We start from the raw sequence: 14,164 nt of genomic DNA, 5'->3' as shown, positions 1-14,164 counted from the left end.
GCTATAGAAAAACAAAGATCAGAAATAAATAAATAAGAAAGCAACCTGATGTGTAGATGAGAATGGCTACAAAGATCCTCTCCAGTTGGACTGATATTTAGAATTTGATTTTTAGAGAAAGCTCTTGATGGAAGATTTCCTTATGCTGTATATGAAATGAAAATTATGTTTCTGTTGAAAACAACTTGAACTATTCTAACTGGGAGTTGTGGGGTGACATATGGGCTTTAAAAAAAAAACATAATTCTGCTCAACCATATATGAATACTGATACAGATAAAAAGTTTAACTTGCTGAGAGAACACATCGATAACTATTCTCTTCTCAGGAATTGTCCTTTGAGTTGATTGATCAACGGATACAACAACTTGCATTTATATAGCACCTTTAATATAGAAAAAAGTCCCAAGGCGCTTCACAAAGGTGCAAATAAAAAATGAACACCAAAGAGAAAAACTGTGTTTAAAGGATATGTTTTTAAAGTGGAAAACATATTAACACAATACAGCAACTTAAAAAAAATTATAGCACAATTTGGAAGGGAGACAATCCCAATTTATTTGCAATCAATCTGTGCACTAAAACTAAAAAAAACTTTTCTATAAAGAAATTGGTCTCAGTGACATGAATGCTCAAAATCTCTATTTGCTCTAGTCAGGAGTGCTGATACAAGCAGTAGCCAGCATTTAAAAAAAAATTAAGATATTCAAATTAGACTTTGCCACATTCATTTAGAATAGCATTTTACCATGGATTACAATATTCACTTCTACTTAAAAAAAAATTGGATACTTGAAAATCAAGGAGGCACATCCTGAACAGTGGCTTTGTTCACAGGGCCTACAAGGGCAGTTTTACAAAATTGCACGCTTGGCAGACAGCCTTGCCAACAGGAGCTCATATCAGGAAATTTCAGGTGCACTCCCCATAATCTTCCAAGTGCACCTGTAATTTCTTGACATGCAGTCCTGGGGTCGCACATATAAAATCAGCCCTTGTATAGAATTCTCAGCTCGAAACAATGAATTGTACAGAATGGAGCAGCGGGGCACAGGCCAAGTGGTATTGAGACAAGACAGTAACAGGCATCCTATTTGGTTCAGTTTAATGATGCTTTACAACAGGAGTGTACAAACCTTTTTCTCCACATGGGCTGCTTAGGTATATATCATGGAGATTTGTGAGTGACTTATAAAGTTTCAATCAATGCTCCTACTAATTTGCATGCATGTCAAACTGTGGACATTAGTAGATCTACAAGTTCTAACCTAGGGTTTATTCACAAATGAGGTAAAAGCACTAGGAACAGCCTTTTCCAACTCTTTGGGCTCACAAAATTCAAACAGGAAAAAACAATGAATTGGAAAATATAAGAGAAAATAGAACAGAGTTGTCTGGGCTTCACAAACCAAATATGCACCATTTATTATTGCCATACCTCTCCTGCCTTAGAAGAGCCCAGTTCCCACTTGTGTGAAAAAATCCAGATGCAACATGTAAGAGCTTTCCGATGGCTCAGCTGGTTAAGTCAGTGAGTAGCTGAGCCTTCCAGACAAGGGTATCCACTGGAAAGTTTCCGTATAACATGAAACGGTCCTATTTTAAGTTGTGTTGGTAGGAATTGTGGGGTTGGGCTAGATCCAACTCTATCAATATTCACCACTAAATAGCCAAAACCACAAATTTCAGGGAGGGTTGGGCCATCCAAACTAGTAATGTTGAAAAAAAAACTTACATTTATATAGTGCCTTTAATGTAAAAAAAACTTTACAAGGTACTTCACAGCTGGAAAACCGATGTCTAGCTAGGAGAGATTAGGAGGGGTGCCCAAAGGATTGCTTAGAGAAGAGTTTTGAGCCAGTGCTGGGACAAAGGAATGAGAGGAGTAATGGCCAAAATGCTGGAGTCAGAGAAACAGAACGTTTAGTGGGTGACATAAGGTTGAACGGAAAACAAAAAAAGTAATTAAAACATAAAAGCCTTACTTTGAAGGGGCAAAACGACTACAATTCCAGGGAAGAACGTCCCACCCAAACTGGTTTTCAAATAAAACAAACTAACAAAATTAACTAAAAATAACAAAATTATAACATGAAAAGGACTCTGCTGGCAGAGGTTAAAAAAATGAAGAACTTGAGTGTGATCATTGATCATACCCTGAAAGAAATAGATCAGTGCGTAGTAGGTATCAATAAGGCAAATCAATTTCTGGAAGCATTTGAAGGGCATTAGACTGCAAGTCAGAACGTGTTGCACTGACATTGTACAGATCATTGATGAGGCCAATTCTGGAATGTGATGTGTAGTTCTGGGCACCTTACCTTCAATAGAATAGTGATGCACTGAAAAGGGCTTGGAGAAGTGTGACCAAAGATGATTCAAGATCTTAACGAAGTAAGTTATAAAGAAAGGTTCAAATTACTTATTTCTTCTGGAGAACGGGTGATTAATGAACGACCCAATAACGAAATAATGAAAAGCATAGACAAGGTTGAAGAAAGGCAACCATTTAACTTTGACATCGAGCTCAAGCATAGAGGACACAAATATACAATTCATAAACATCAAGCATGGTTAGAGCATAGAAGCCCACCATTTGGCCCCTGTCTTTTTCGGTTCTTTGCTAGATAAATCAAAATAATCCTACCACCCTGCTCTCTCCTCATAGAACATGTATCTTCCTCTGCTTGAAACATTTATCCAATTTTCCCATGAAAGATACATTGGACTAGAGTTTCCGCTAGTAATATCAGCACAATGCGAGCGAAATTGGCCGAAACAGCACAAAAGATTAGGGAATTTTAAACGTAAGTTACGCCCTAAAACATTTATGTTTGTGTTTTTCATGATCTTTTACACTGGTTTAAGATTTAATTTGACAGCTTGGGCTCTGCCCACAGAACTGGCCGCACCCCTAGTCAACAATGCGAGATTCCGCTGATTGCGCTGGTTAGGAAAGGCTCTTCAAATTGCGCTCATTTTCTTAGGCGCACAGGCACTAGTAGGCACATTTTAAAAGTTTTTACATATCAAAAAATATCTAATTTACTAAGAAACTGACTAGTGTACACCAATGAAACTATTAAACGGTTCAGTGTAATTTTTTTAAGTCATTTTAAATCAGGTTACTCACAGGTGGAGGACTGGACACTTATTAAAAATACTTGTTTTTTGTGATAAACCCATTTTCAGCTGTATTAATAAAACAGCACCAGGTTACCGCACTTAAATACATCAATGAATACTTTTTAATGGAAAAAAAAATGATTACACTCTGTTCAGCTGCCCAATTGCGCTGGTTCATGGAAGATTTTACGTGATTATGCAAATGAATTTTATCAAAAACTTGAATTGTAAGCTAACCAGCGCAATTTCCCGATTGTGCCCAAAGCAGAAACTCTACCCAAATGTCTCAAACAAAGCATTCCAAGCTCCAACAACCCTGTGTAAAGAAATGTCTCCTTCTGTGTGAACAAATTTCTACTAACCTCTCTCCTCACTCTTAGTGAGGATTTTAAATTGATGACACCTTGTCCCCCTCCCCTTCAAATCTGCCATTATCACCCTCCTCCCCTTGACTCCTCTGTTCTTGCACACTACTGCCCCACCTCCAACCTCCCTCTCCTCTCCAAAGTCCTTGAACACGTTGTTGCCTCCCAAATTCAAGCCCATCTTTCCCACAACTCCATGTTTGAGTCCCTTCAATCAGCTTTCTGTCCCTGCCACAGTACTGAAGCAGCCCTTATCAAAGTTACAAATGACATCTTTCATGACTGTGATTGTGGTAAACTATCCCTCGTCATCTTGCTCAACTTGTCTGCAGCTTTTGACACAGTTGACCACACCATCCTCCTCCAATGTCTCTCGTCCGTTGTCCAGCTGGGTGGGACGGCATTCACCTGGTTCCATTCGTATCTATCCAACTGTAGCCAGAGAATCACCTGCAATGGCTACTCTTCCCACTTCCGCACCGTTCCCTCTGGAATCCAACGAGGATCTATCCTTGGCTTCCACATGCTGCCCCTCGGCGACATCATCCGAAAACACTTCAGGTTCCATATGTACACTGACGACACCCAGCTCTACCTCACCACCACCTCCCTCGACCCCTCCACTGTCTCTGATTTGTCACACTGCTTGTCAGACATTCAATACTGGATGAGCAAAAATTTCCTCCAACTAAATTTTGTTAAGACCGAAGCCATTGTCTTCGGGCTCCGCCACAAACTCCATCCCTCTCCCTGGCCACTGTCTGAAACTGAACCAGACCGTTCTCAATCTTGGCATCCTATTTGACCCTGAGATGAGCTTCCGACCACATATCTGCTTCATCGCCAAGACTGCCTACTTCCACCAATGTAACATGGCCCCTCTCCACCCCTGCCTCAGCTCATCTGCTGCTGAAACCCTCATCCATCCATGCCTTTGTTATCTCTAGACTGCAATTTTCTAATGCTCTCCGGCCGGCCTCCCATCTTCCATCCTCCATAAACTTGAGATCATCCAAAACTCTGCTGCTCGTTTCCTAACTTGCAACAAGTGCTGTTCACCCATCACCCCTGTGCTCGTTGACCTACACTGGCTCCTGGTCCGGGAATGCCTCGGTTTTAAAATTCTCATCCCTGTTTTCAAATCCCTCCATGGCCTCACCCCTCCTTATCTCTGTAACCTCCTCCAGCCCTACAACCCTCCGAGATCTCTACGCGCCTCCAATTCTTGCCTCATGCACAAACCCAATTTTAATCGCTCCACCACTGGCAGCCATGCCTTTAGCTGCCTGGGCCCCAAGCTCCAGAATTCCCTCCCTAAACCTCTTTATCTCGCTCTCCTCTTTCAAGATGCTCCTTAAAACCTACCTCTTTGACCAAGCTTTTGGTCACCTGTCCTAATATCTCCTTATATGGCTCAGCGTCAAATTTTGTTTGAAAATCGCTCCTGTGAAGCGCCTTGGGACGTTTTATTATGTTAAAGACGCTATATAAATGCAAGCTGTTATTGTCGCTGACTCTTCAACCTCAGGAAATGGTTCCTCCCTATCAAAACCCTTCATAATTAAAAAAAAACCTGAATTAAATCTCCTCTTAGGCTTCTCCCACTGAAAGTAGCTGATTCGGGGTCAACTGACACTTTTAAAAGCAAGTTAGATCAATATCTGTTGGTGGGGTCGGTTAGAGTTAGAGATATTAGCACTGTTTGATTTTTCAGGGGTGTAGGGAAGAAACTTTAGATTTGTTTACACCAAGACATCAATGGGTGGAGGGGATGGGGAAGTCCATGATAAAGTAATTATCCATGGACTCTACATGGAGCAGGTCTGACAGACTGTAAATAAAAATAAAATTGTAATAAACTTAATGCACCACATAAACATTACAAATTAATATTCTATTGAACTGAAATAATAAAGCATTTTAATGACTATATTTTTAAACTGAAAAAAAATGAGTGTCAGCTTTTAATTTAAAAATGAGGACAATAATTACCTCCCAGTATGACAAAAATACATCAAGCTTGTACTTTCTTTTAAAATCAATTCTATTTGTCCATATCTGTTTATAGCTCAATAACTCACCTGTATCATATCTTTCTGAATAAGGATATACTTCAACTTGCACCTTTGAATAAAATATGCTGATAAATGAGGTGAACATTCTGGATTAATTGGACAAAAGGCTGCCCCAGCTTGAAGAATTCTGAAAGTGTAGAGAAACAGTAACACTAAACATCATTATTTCACTCACATTTGTATATAATTAACAGAAGGGGGAAATAAAAATCACTTACACTTCCTGTGATCCTTACTCATTCTTTAAATGTGGTTTTTCCTCCACATATTTGGGATATTGAAGCCAATGGGAATAAGGGGGCAGTGGCAGTGTGGATACGAAATTGGCTAAGAGACAGAAAGCAGAGAGTAGTGGTGAACGGTTGTTTGAGACTGGAGGGAAGTTTTTACAGTGGTGTCTCCCAGGGGTCAGTATTGGGAACACTGCTCTTCTTGATATATATCAATGACCTGGACTTGGGTATAAAGGGCATAATTTCAAAGTTTACAGATGACACAAAGCTTGGAAATGTAGTGAGGAGGATAGCAGCAGACTTCAGGAGGACATAGACAGATGGGTAAAATGGGCAAACATGTGGCAGATTAAATTTAATGCAGAGAAGTGTGAAATGATGCATTTTGGAAGGATTAATGAGAGCAAAATAAATTAAATGGTACAATTTTAAAGAGGGTGCAGGAACAGAGAGATCTGGGGGTTCACATACACACATTTTTGAAAGTGGCAGGACAAGTTCAGAAGGCTGTTAAAAAAGCATATGGAATCTTGGCCTTTACAGGTAATGACAGAAATACTGAACAGCTCCTTTGCTATTTACCAGGGAGACTGACAAGGTGGCAGGACATTAAAAGAGATCAAAAAGATATTAAAGCATTAAGATAGAAAGAGGGGAGATAATTGATAAACTAATCAAACTTAGTGAGGGTAAAACCCCGGGTCTGGGTGGATTGCATCCGCGTCTATTAAAAGAAGTTAGGGAGGAGATAGCAGTGGCATTATTATATATATATAAAAATTTTAATCACTCCACCATTGGTGGCTGTGCCTTCATCTGCCTAGGCCCTAAGCTCTGAAATTCCCTCCCTAAACCTCTCTGCCTCTCTATCCTCCTTTAAGACGCTCTTTAAAAGCTACCTCTTTCACCTGTCCTAATATCTCCTATGTGCCTTGGTGTCAAATTTTGTTTGATAACGCTCCTGTGAAGCCCCTTGGGGCATTTTATTACCTTAAAAGTGCTATTTAAATGCAAGTTGTTGTTGTAAACTTATGAATACAGTCAGAGCATGTGGAGTCAGGGGACATATAGCAGAATTTGAGGATGTAACAAGCAACATGGATAAAGGGGATCCTGTGGATGTGGTGTACTTGGATTTCCAGAAGGCTTTTGACAAGGTGCCACATCAAAGGCTACTACACAAAATAAGAGCTCATGGTGTAGGGGATAACATATTAGCATGGATAAAGGATTGGTTAGCGAACAGGAAACAGAGAGTAGGCATAAATGGGTCATTTTCAGGTTGGCAAGATGTGACAAATGGAGTGCCACAGGAACCAGTGCTTAGGCCTCAACTATTTACGATCTATATCAATGACTTGGATGAAAGGCCTGAATGTATGGTTGCTAAATTTGTTGATGACACAAAGGTAGGTAGGAAAGTAAGTTGTGAAGAGGACATAAGGGGCGCTAAATTGGGCAGTATAGCGCCCGTTGTTTTGGTGCTACACGGCCTCTCCGACATCCAAGATGGCACTTGGATGCGCACGCACATTTCCTGCGTGACGTGCGCCAGACGCCTTCTTGGTATAGGAGTTAGCGCAGGCGCAGATAACAAACGCTGGAATCATGTAAAGAGAAAATGGCTTCAATCAGTGTGCAATGCTGATTTAAAGTGATAGACACCATTTTGGGACTTAACGCTCAACTCACGCACAGTCTTAACCCCGACCATCTGAATGTGTCTTAGAGTGCCTGCAGGACCCCCCACCAGCACTATTTAAAGGGACCATGCAGGATTTACAGGTTAGTGGCTGAATAATTGCTTCTGGCTGGCAAGACATTTGTAACTGTTTTTGGAGGTCTCCTAGACTTCAATACTAGGACGCGGGGACATAGCTTAACATTTAGAGCCAGGACGTGCAGGAGTGAAGTTAGGAAGTACTTCTACGCACAAAGGGTGGGAAACGTTTGGAACGCTCTTCAGCAGACGGCAGGTGGTGCTAGCTCACTTGTGAATGTTAAATCTGAGATTGATAGATTTCTGTGAACCAAGGGTATTAAGGGATATGGGGCTAAGATGAGTATATGGACATAGGTCGCAGGTCCACCATGATCTCACTGAATGGCGGAACAGGCTTGAGGGGCTAAATGCCACTGCCACTTGCTGCCTCTTGATATAGGCCACCTTCTCCTGCAAGAAAGCGGGATGTGTGTCTGGGTGATGTGCCTGTCATGGTTGAATAGCTGCCAGTGTGTGTGGCCTGTGAGATGTGGGTGGGCGGCTTGTAACAGTGGTAATGTGTAAGGGCGGGAGGAAGCATCTGATTGGAAGAGTTGAATACTGATGGAGTTTATTGGTATGTGGGTAATGGGGGGTGTAGTGCGTGGTGCAGTTGGTAGAAGACGCCACTTGACAGTTGATCTCGCTCACCTTGATCGCTCATGTCAAAGCATTGAACTTCTTCCTGCACTGCATCCATTTTCATGATGCTGTGCACCTGGCATTGACTTCATCCCCCGCTGCCTCCCACTGCCTTTTGAGTATATGTCTGGAGGGCCTCTTGCCCCCCCATCCCCCCACCTGCGGATATAGGATCCTTCTGGCCACTTCTTGCACCCAAGATCGCTAGTGCATCGGCAGAGAACCTTGGTGCACACGCTATCGCAGGTCTGGTACCAACTCAGATCGGCAAATTGGTGAGGTCTGGTGTGCAGATTAGAGGATGTGGGATTTAGTAGCGCGCAACCTTTATTCAATGTTTTAACATAACTCATCAATGTGTAAACATAGGGACGGGACCTACATCTGTGTTTTACGTGTGCGATGTCTGATCTCCGTTCAGACTCCGTGCCGACAGCAGATTGTTATTTTCAGCAAATAACAGGTGCCAGCTACCTTTAAGAGGTTTCTGAGAAACATCCTCTATTTAAGAGATTGCGCACCCTCTGGTGGTGAAAAATGCAAATGGCATTGATTCCACGTGCGTGGCCTGGAAAGGAACGCTGATTGCAGGTAAGTGCTCCGGTGGGTCTAAATTTGTGACCTGCCTGCGCAGGGGCCATTGGGCGCGAGGCAATAGCATATCACGCTACCCGCATCCAAAAACGGCCCCTATCGAATTTTTCCCCCACGGAGTCTGCAAAGAGATATAGATAGGTTACGTGAGTGAGCAAAAATTTGGCAGATGGAGTATAGTGTGGGAAACTTGACAGGAGGAATAGAAAAGCAGTATATTATTTAAATGAAGAGAGATTGCAGAACTCTGAGTACAGATGGATCTGGGTGTCCTAGTACATGAATCACAAAAAGTTAGTATGCAGGTACAGCAAGTGATTAGGAAGGCAAATGGAATGTTGTCATTTGTTGCAAGGGGAATGGAATATAAAAGTAGAGATGTTTTGTTACAGTTGTACAGGGCATTGGTGAGACCACATCTGGAATACTGTGTGCAGTTTTGGTCTCCTTATTTAAGAAAGGACATAATTGCTTTGGAGGCGGTTCATAGAAGGTTCACTCGACTGATTCCTGGGATGTGGGGGTTATCTTATGAGGAAAGGTTGGACAAGTTGGGCCTATATACATTGGAGTTTAGAAGAATGAGAGGCGATCTTATTGAAACATATAAGATCCTGAGGGGATTAAAAGGGGTAGATGCTGAGGGGATCTTTCCCCTTGTGGGAGAGACTAGAACTAGGGGCTACAGTTTAAAAATAAGGGGTCTCCCATTTAAGACAGAGATGAGGAGAAATTTTTTCTCTCAGAGGGTTGTGAGTCTGTGGAACTCCCTTCCCCAGAAAGCGGTGGAGGCAGAGTCATTGAATATTTTTAAGGCTGAGTTAGACATATTCCTGGTTAACAAAGGAGTCAAATGTTATAGTAGGTAGACGGGAAAATAGGGTTGAGGTCACAATCAGATCAGCCATGATCTTATCAAATGGCAGGGCAGGCTTGAGTGGCCTACTCCTGCTCTTAATTCGTATGTTTGTATGTATGTTCGTAATGGATAGCAAGTTGGCTACAAAACAGAAAACACAGAGATTAGGGGTTAAAGGTAGCCACTCAGACTGGCAAAAGATGGTAAGTGGTGCTCCATAGGGATCAGTGTTGGGACTGTTGTTCACAATTTACAGTAACGATTTGGATTTGGAAATCGGAAGTACAATTTCAAAATTTGCGGATGACACCAAATTGGGGATGTAGTTAATACAAAGGAGGAATGCGTCAAAATGCAAGAGGACATTAATAAACTTGCAGAATGGGCATATAATTGGCAAACAAATTTCAATATAGATAAGTGTGAGGTAGTGCATTTTGGTAGGAAGAATAAGGAGGCCATATACTACCTGAATAACAAGAGTCTGAATGGGATACAGCAGCAAAGGGGTGTAGGGGTACAGATACACAAATCACTAAAAGTGGTGACGCAGGTCATAATAAGGCCATAAAAAAGGCAAATCAAGCACTGGGGTTCATTTCTAGAGGGATAGAATTGAAAAGCAAAGAAGTTATGTGGTTATGTGACACTTGGAGTACTCTGCACAGTTCTGGTCTCCATACTACATAAAGGATATAGAGGCATTGGAGAGGGTGCAAAAAGATTCACAAGGCTGATACCAGAATTAAGAGGATATCCTTATCAGGAAAGGCTAAACAGGCTGGGGCTCTTTCCTCTAGAAAAAAAGAGAAAGCTGAGGGGGACCCGATATTGGTCTTTAAGATAATGATAGGGTTTGATAGGGTAGACATAGAGAAAATGTTTCCACTTGTGGGGGAGACCAAAACTAGAGGTCATAAATATAAAATAGTCACTAATAAATCCAATAGGGAATTCAGGAGGACTTCTTTACCCAAAGAATGGTAAGAACGTCAAATGCACTACCACAATGAGTAGTTGAGACAAATAGCACAGATACATTTAAGGGGAAGCTAGGTGTTATAATTGGATAGCCATGTGGTGAAGCGTAGGATACTAGAGCCTGGTCTTTAGTTGCTTCCACACCATTATTCACAGAGACTCCCCTTACACACACACACCACACCCTAGCTAAGCTCTCCTATAAAAAGGATACGAGAGTCTCCAATTGACACCCACCACCTGAATACAATTGACAATAAGCACATGGGAGAAAGGAATAGAAGTGTATGATGATAGGGTTGGATGAAATAGGGAGGAGGCTCGTGTGGAGCATAAATGTGGCATAGACCAGATGGGCCAAATGGCCTGTTTTTGCGATGTAGTTTACATAAGAACATAAGAACACAAGAAATAGGAGCAGGAGTAGGCCAATCGGCCCCTCGAGCCTGCTCCGCCATTCAATAAGATCATGGCTGATCTGATCCTAACCTCAAATTTAAATTCATGTCCAATTTCTTGCCCGCTCCCCGTAACCCCTAATTCCCTTTACTTCTAGGAAACTGTCTATTTCTGTTTTAAATTTATTTAATGATGTAAAATGTTTCAATGTATCTAATAGAGGCATAGAGTACAAAAGCAAGGAAGTTATGGTAAACCTTTACAAATCACTGGTTAGGCCTCAGCTGGAGTATTGTATCTACTTCTGGGCACCACACTTTAGGAAGGATGTCAAGGCCTTGGAGAGGGTGCAGATGAGATTGATCAGAATGGTACCAGGTATGAGGGACTTCAGTTAAGTGGAGAGACTAGAGAAGCTGGGATTGTTCTCCTTAGAGCAGAGAAGGTTAAAGGGAGATTTAATAGAGGTGTTCAAAATTATGAGGGGTTTTGGTAGGGTGAAACTGTTTCCACTGGCATGAGGGTTGGTACCAGAGGACACAGATTTAAGATAATTGGCAAAAAAATCTAGGGAGAAAATGAGAATTTTTTTTGTTTACACAGCGAATTAAGATCTGGAATGCACTACTTGAAAAGGTGGTGGAAGCAGATTCAATAGTAACTTTCAAAAGGGAACTGGATATATACTTCAAAAAGTAAAATTTGCAGGGCTATGGGGAAAGAACGGGGTAGTGGTACTAATTGGAAAGCTCTTTCAAAGAGCCGGCACAGACATGATGGACCGAATGTCCTCCTTTTGTGCTGTATGATTCTATGATAGGCTTCACATTCTCAAAGCCCAAGGCAAATCATTGAGATAGTGTTTCTTAAGTCATATGATGCTGTATCCTCCACAGTTCATAACAGACCCATTTATAGACCAGTTCTCAACTTGTTTTGTTGAAGGCAATCTGCACTTTGAAGAAATTTCTGTCAAAATTAAAATAAATAACATCCAAACACATCAGAATATAAAACAATGGAAAAGCAGGGTGAAAGTGAGACCTATTAAGGATAACTGCCTTCAAAGAATAAGACCATACCAAAGATAGACAATCTTATTTTTTTCCCCAGTGCCACAACAGAAATGCAAAATCTGTTACGTCCTAGATGGAATAGTACAAATTTAAATGCCAATCTCGTGTAGTAGTCTTGCAGGTAAAAATCAGATGGACATTAAAAATGGTCTATACCAAATAAATCCAAGAATATATGTAGCTTTCATGAACAGAACCAAAACTGTTCCACTCATCCAGTGACTCTTAAGAATCTTTGGGAACAGGATTTGGCCATTTAGCTCCTCAAGCCTGTTCCACCATTTAATTAGATAATGGTTATTCTGTACCTCAACTCCAATTACCCATCTTTACTCCATATCGCTTGATACCCTTACCGAACAAAAATCTATCAATCTCATCTTGAAAATTTCAATTGACCTAACATCCAATCTTTTGGGGGAGAAAATTCCATATTTCCACCATCCTTTGGGTAAAAAAGCGCTTTGTGATTTTTTTTTTATTACATAGAATTTACATCACAGAAACAGGCAATTCGGCCCAACTGCTCTGTGCTGGTGTTTATGCTCCACATGAGCCTCTTGCCACCCTACTTCATCTAACCCTATCTGCATATCCTTCTATTCCTTTCTCCCCCAAGTACTTATCCAGCTTCTCCTTAAAGGCAATTTTGCTATTTGCCTCAACTACGCCTTGCGGTGGCAAGATCCACATTCTAACTACGCTCTTGGTAAAGAAGTTTCTCCTGCATTCTTTATTGAATTTATTAATGACCATCTTATATTTATGGCCCCTAGTTTTGGGAAACCACGACAAATGGAAACATTTTCTCTACATTTTTTTTTATTCGTTCATGGGATGTGGGCGTCACTGGCAAGGCTGGCATTTATTGCCCATCCCTAATTGCCCTTGAGAAGGTGGTGGTGAGCCGCCTTCTTGAACCACTGCAGTCCGTGTGGTGAAGGTTCTCCCACAGTGCTGTTAGGAAGGGAGTTCCAGGATTTTGACCCAGCGACGATGAAGTAACGCCGATATATTTCCAAGTCGGGATGGTTTGTGACTTGGAGGGGAACGTGCAGGTGTTGTTGTTCCCATGTGCCTGCTGCTCTTGTCCTTCTAGGTGGTAGAGGTCACAGGTTTGGGAGGTGCTGTCGAAGAAGCCTTGGCGAGTTGCTGCAGTGCATCCTGTGGATGGTACACACTGCAGCCACAGTGCGCCGGTGGTGAAGGGAGTGAATGTTTAGGGTGGTGGATGGGGTGCCAATCAAGTGGGCTGCTTTGTCCTGGATGGTGTCTAGCTTCTTGACTGTTGTTGGAGCTGCACTCATCCAGGCAAGTGGAGAGTACTCCATCACACTCCTGACTTGTGCCTTGTAGATGGTGGAAAGGCTTTGGGGAGTCAGGAGGTGAGTCACTCGCCACAGAATACCCAGCCTCTGACCTGCTCTTGTAGCCACAGTATTTATATGGCTGGTCCAGTTAAGTTTCTGGTCAATGGTGACCCCCAGGATGTTGATTGTGGGGAATTCAGCGATGGTAATGCCGTTGAATGTCAAGGGGAGGTGGTTAGACTCTCTCTTGTTGGAGATGGTCATTGCCTGGCACTTGTCTGGCACGAATGTTACCTGCCACTTATGAGCCCAAGCCTGGATATTGTCCAGGTCTTGCTGCATGCGGGCTCGGACTGCTTCATTATTTGAGGGGTTGCGAATGGAACTGAACACTGTGCAATCATCAGCGAACATCCCCATTTCTGACCTTATGATGGAGGGAAGGTCATTGATGAAGCAGCTGAAGATGGTTGGGCCTAGAACACTGCCCTGAGGAACTCCTGCAGCAATGCCCTGGGGCTGAGATGATTGGCCTCCAACAACCACTACCATCTTCCTTTGTGCTAGGCATGACTCCAGCCACTGGAGAGTTTCCCCCCTGATTCCCACTGACTTCAATTTTACTAGGGCTCCTTGGTGTCACACTTGGTCAAATGCTGCCTTGATGTCAAGGGCAGTCACTCTCGCCTCACCTCTGGAATTCAGCTCTTTTGTCCATGTTTGGACCAAGGCTGTAATGAGG

General features: G+C 42.2%; 1 protein-coding gene across 3 annotated transcripts in view; it reads right to left on the bottom strand.

Moving 5' to 3' along the window:
* Positions 1-14,164, bottom strand: part of aasdh (aminoadipate-semialdehyde dehydrogenase) — a 53,719-nt gene that overhangs the window by 37,307 nt on the left and 2,248 nt on the right. For 2 of the 3 annotated variants that reach the window (XM_067987131.1, XM_067987123.1), the window contains exon 2: positions 5,573-5,693. In XM_067987131.1, coding sequence (XP_067843232.1) covers positions 5,573-5,581 — 9 coding nt within the window. In that variant the 5' untranslated portion in view covers positions 5,582-5,693. Of the gene's footprint in view, positions 1-45; positions 62-5,572; positions 5,694-14,164 lie in introns of those variants that run through there. The other variant, XM_067987141.1, reaches the window with a different exon arrangement.

Source organism: Heptranchias perlo, chromosome 1, assembly GCF_035084215.1.
Source record: "Heptranchias perlo isolate sHepPer1 chromosome 1, sHepPer1.hap1, whole genome shotgun sequence".
NCBI lineage: Eukaryota > Metazoa > Chordata > Chondrichthyes > Hexanchiformes > Hexanchidae > Heptranchias > Heptranchias perlo.
This window is presented reverse-complemented; position numbering and strand designations above follow the sequence as displayed.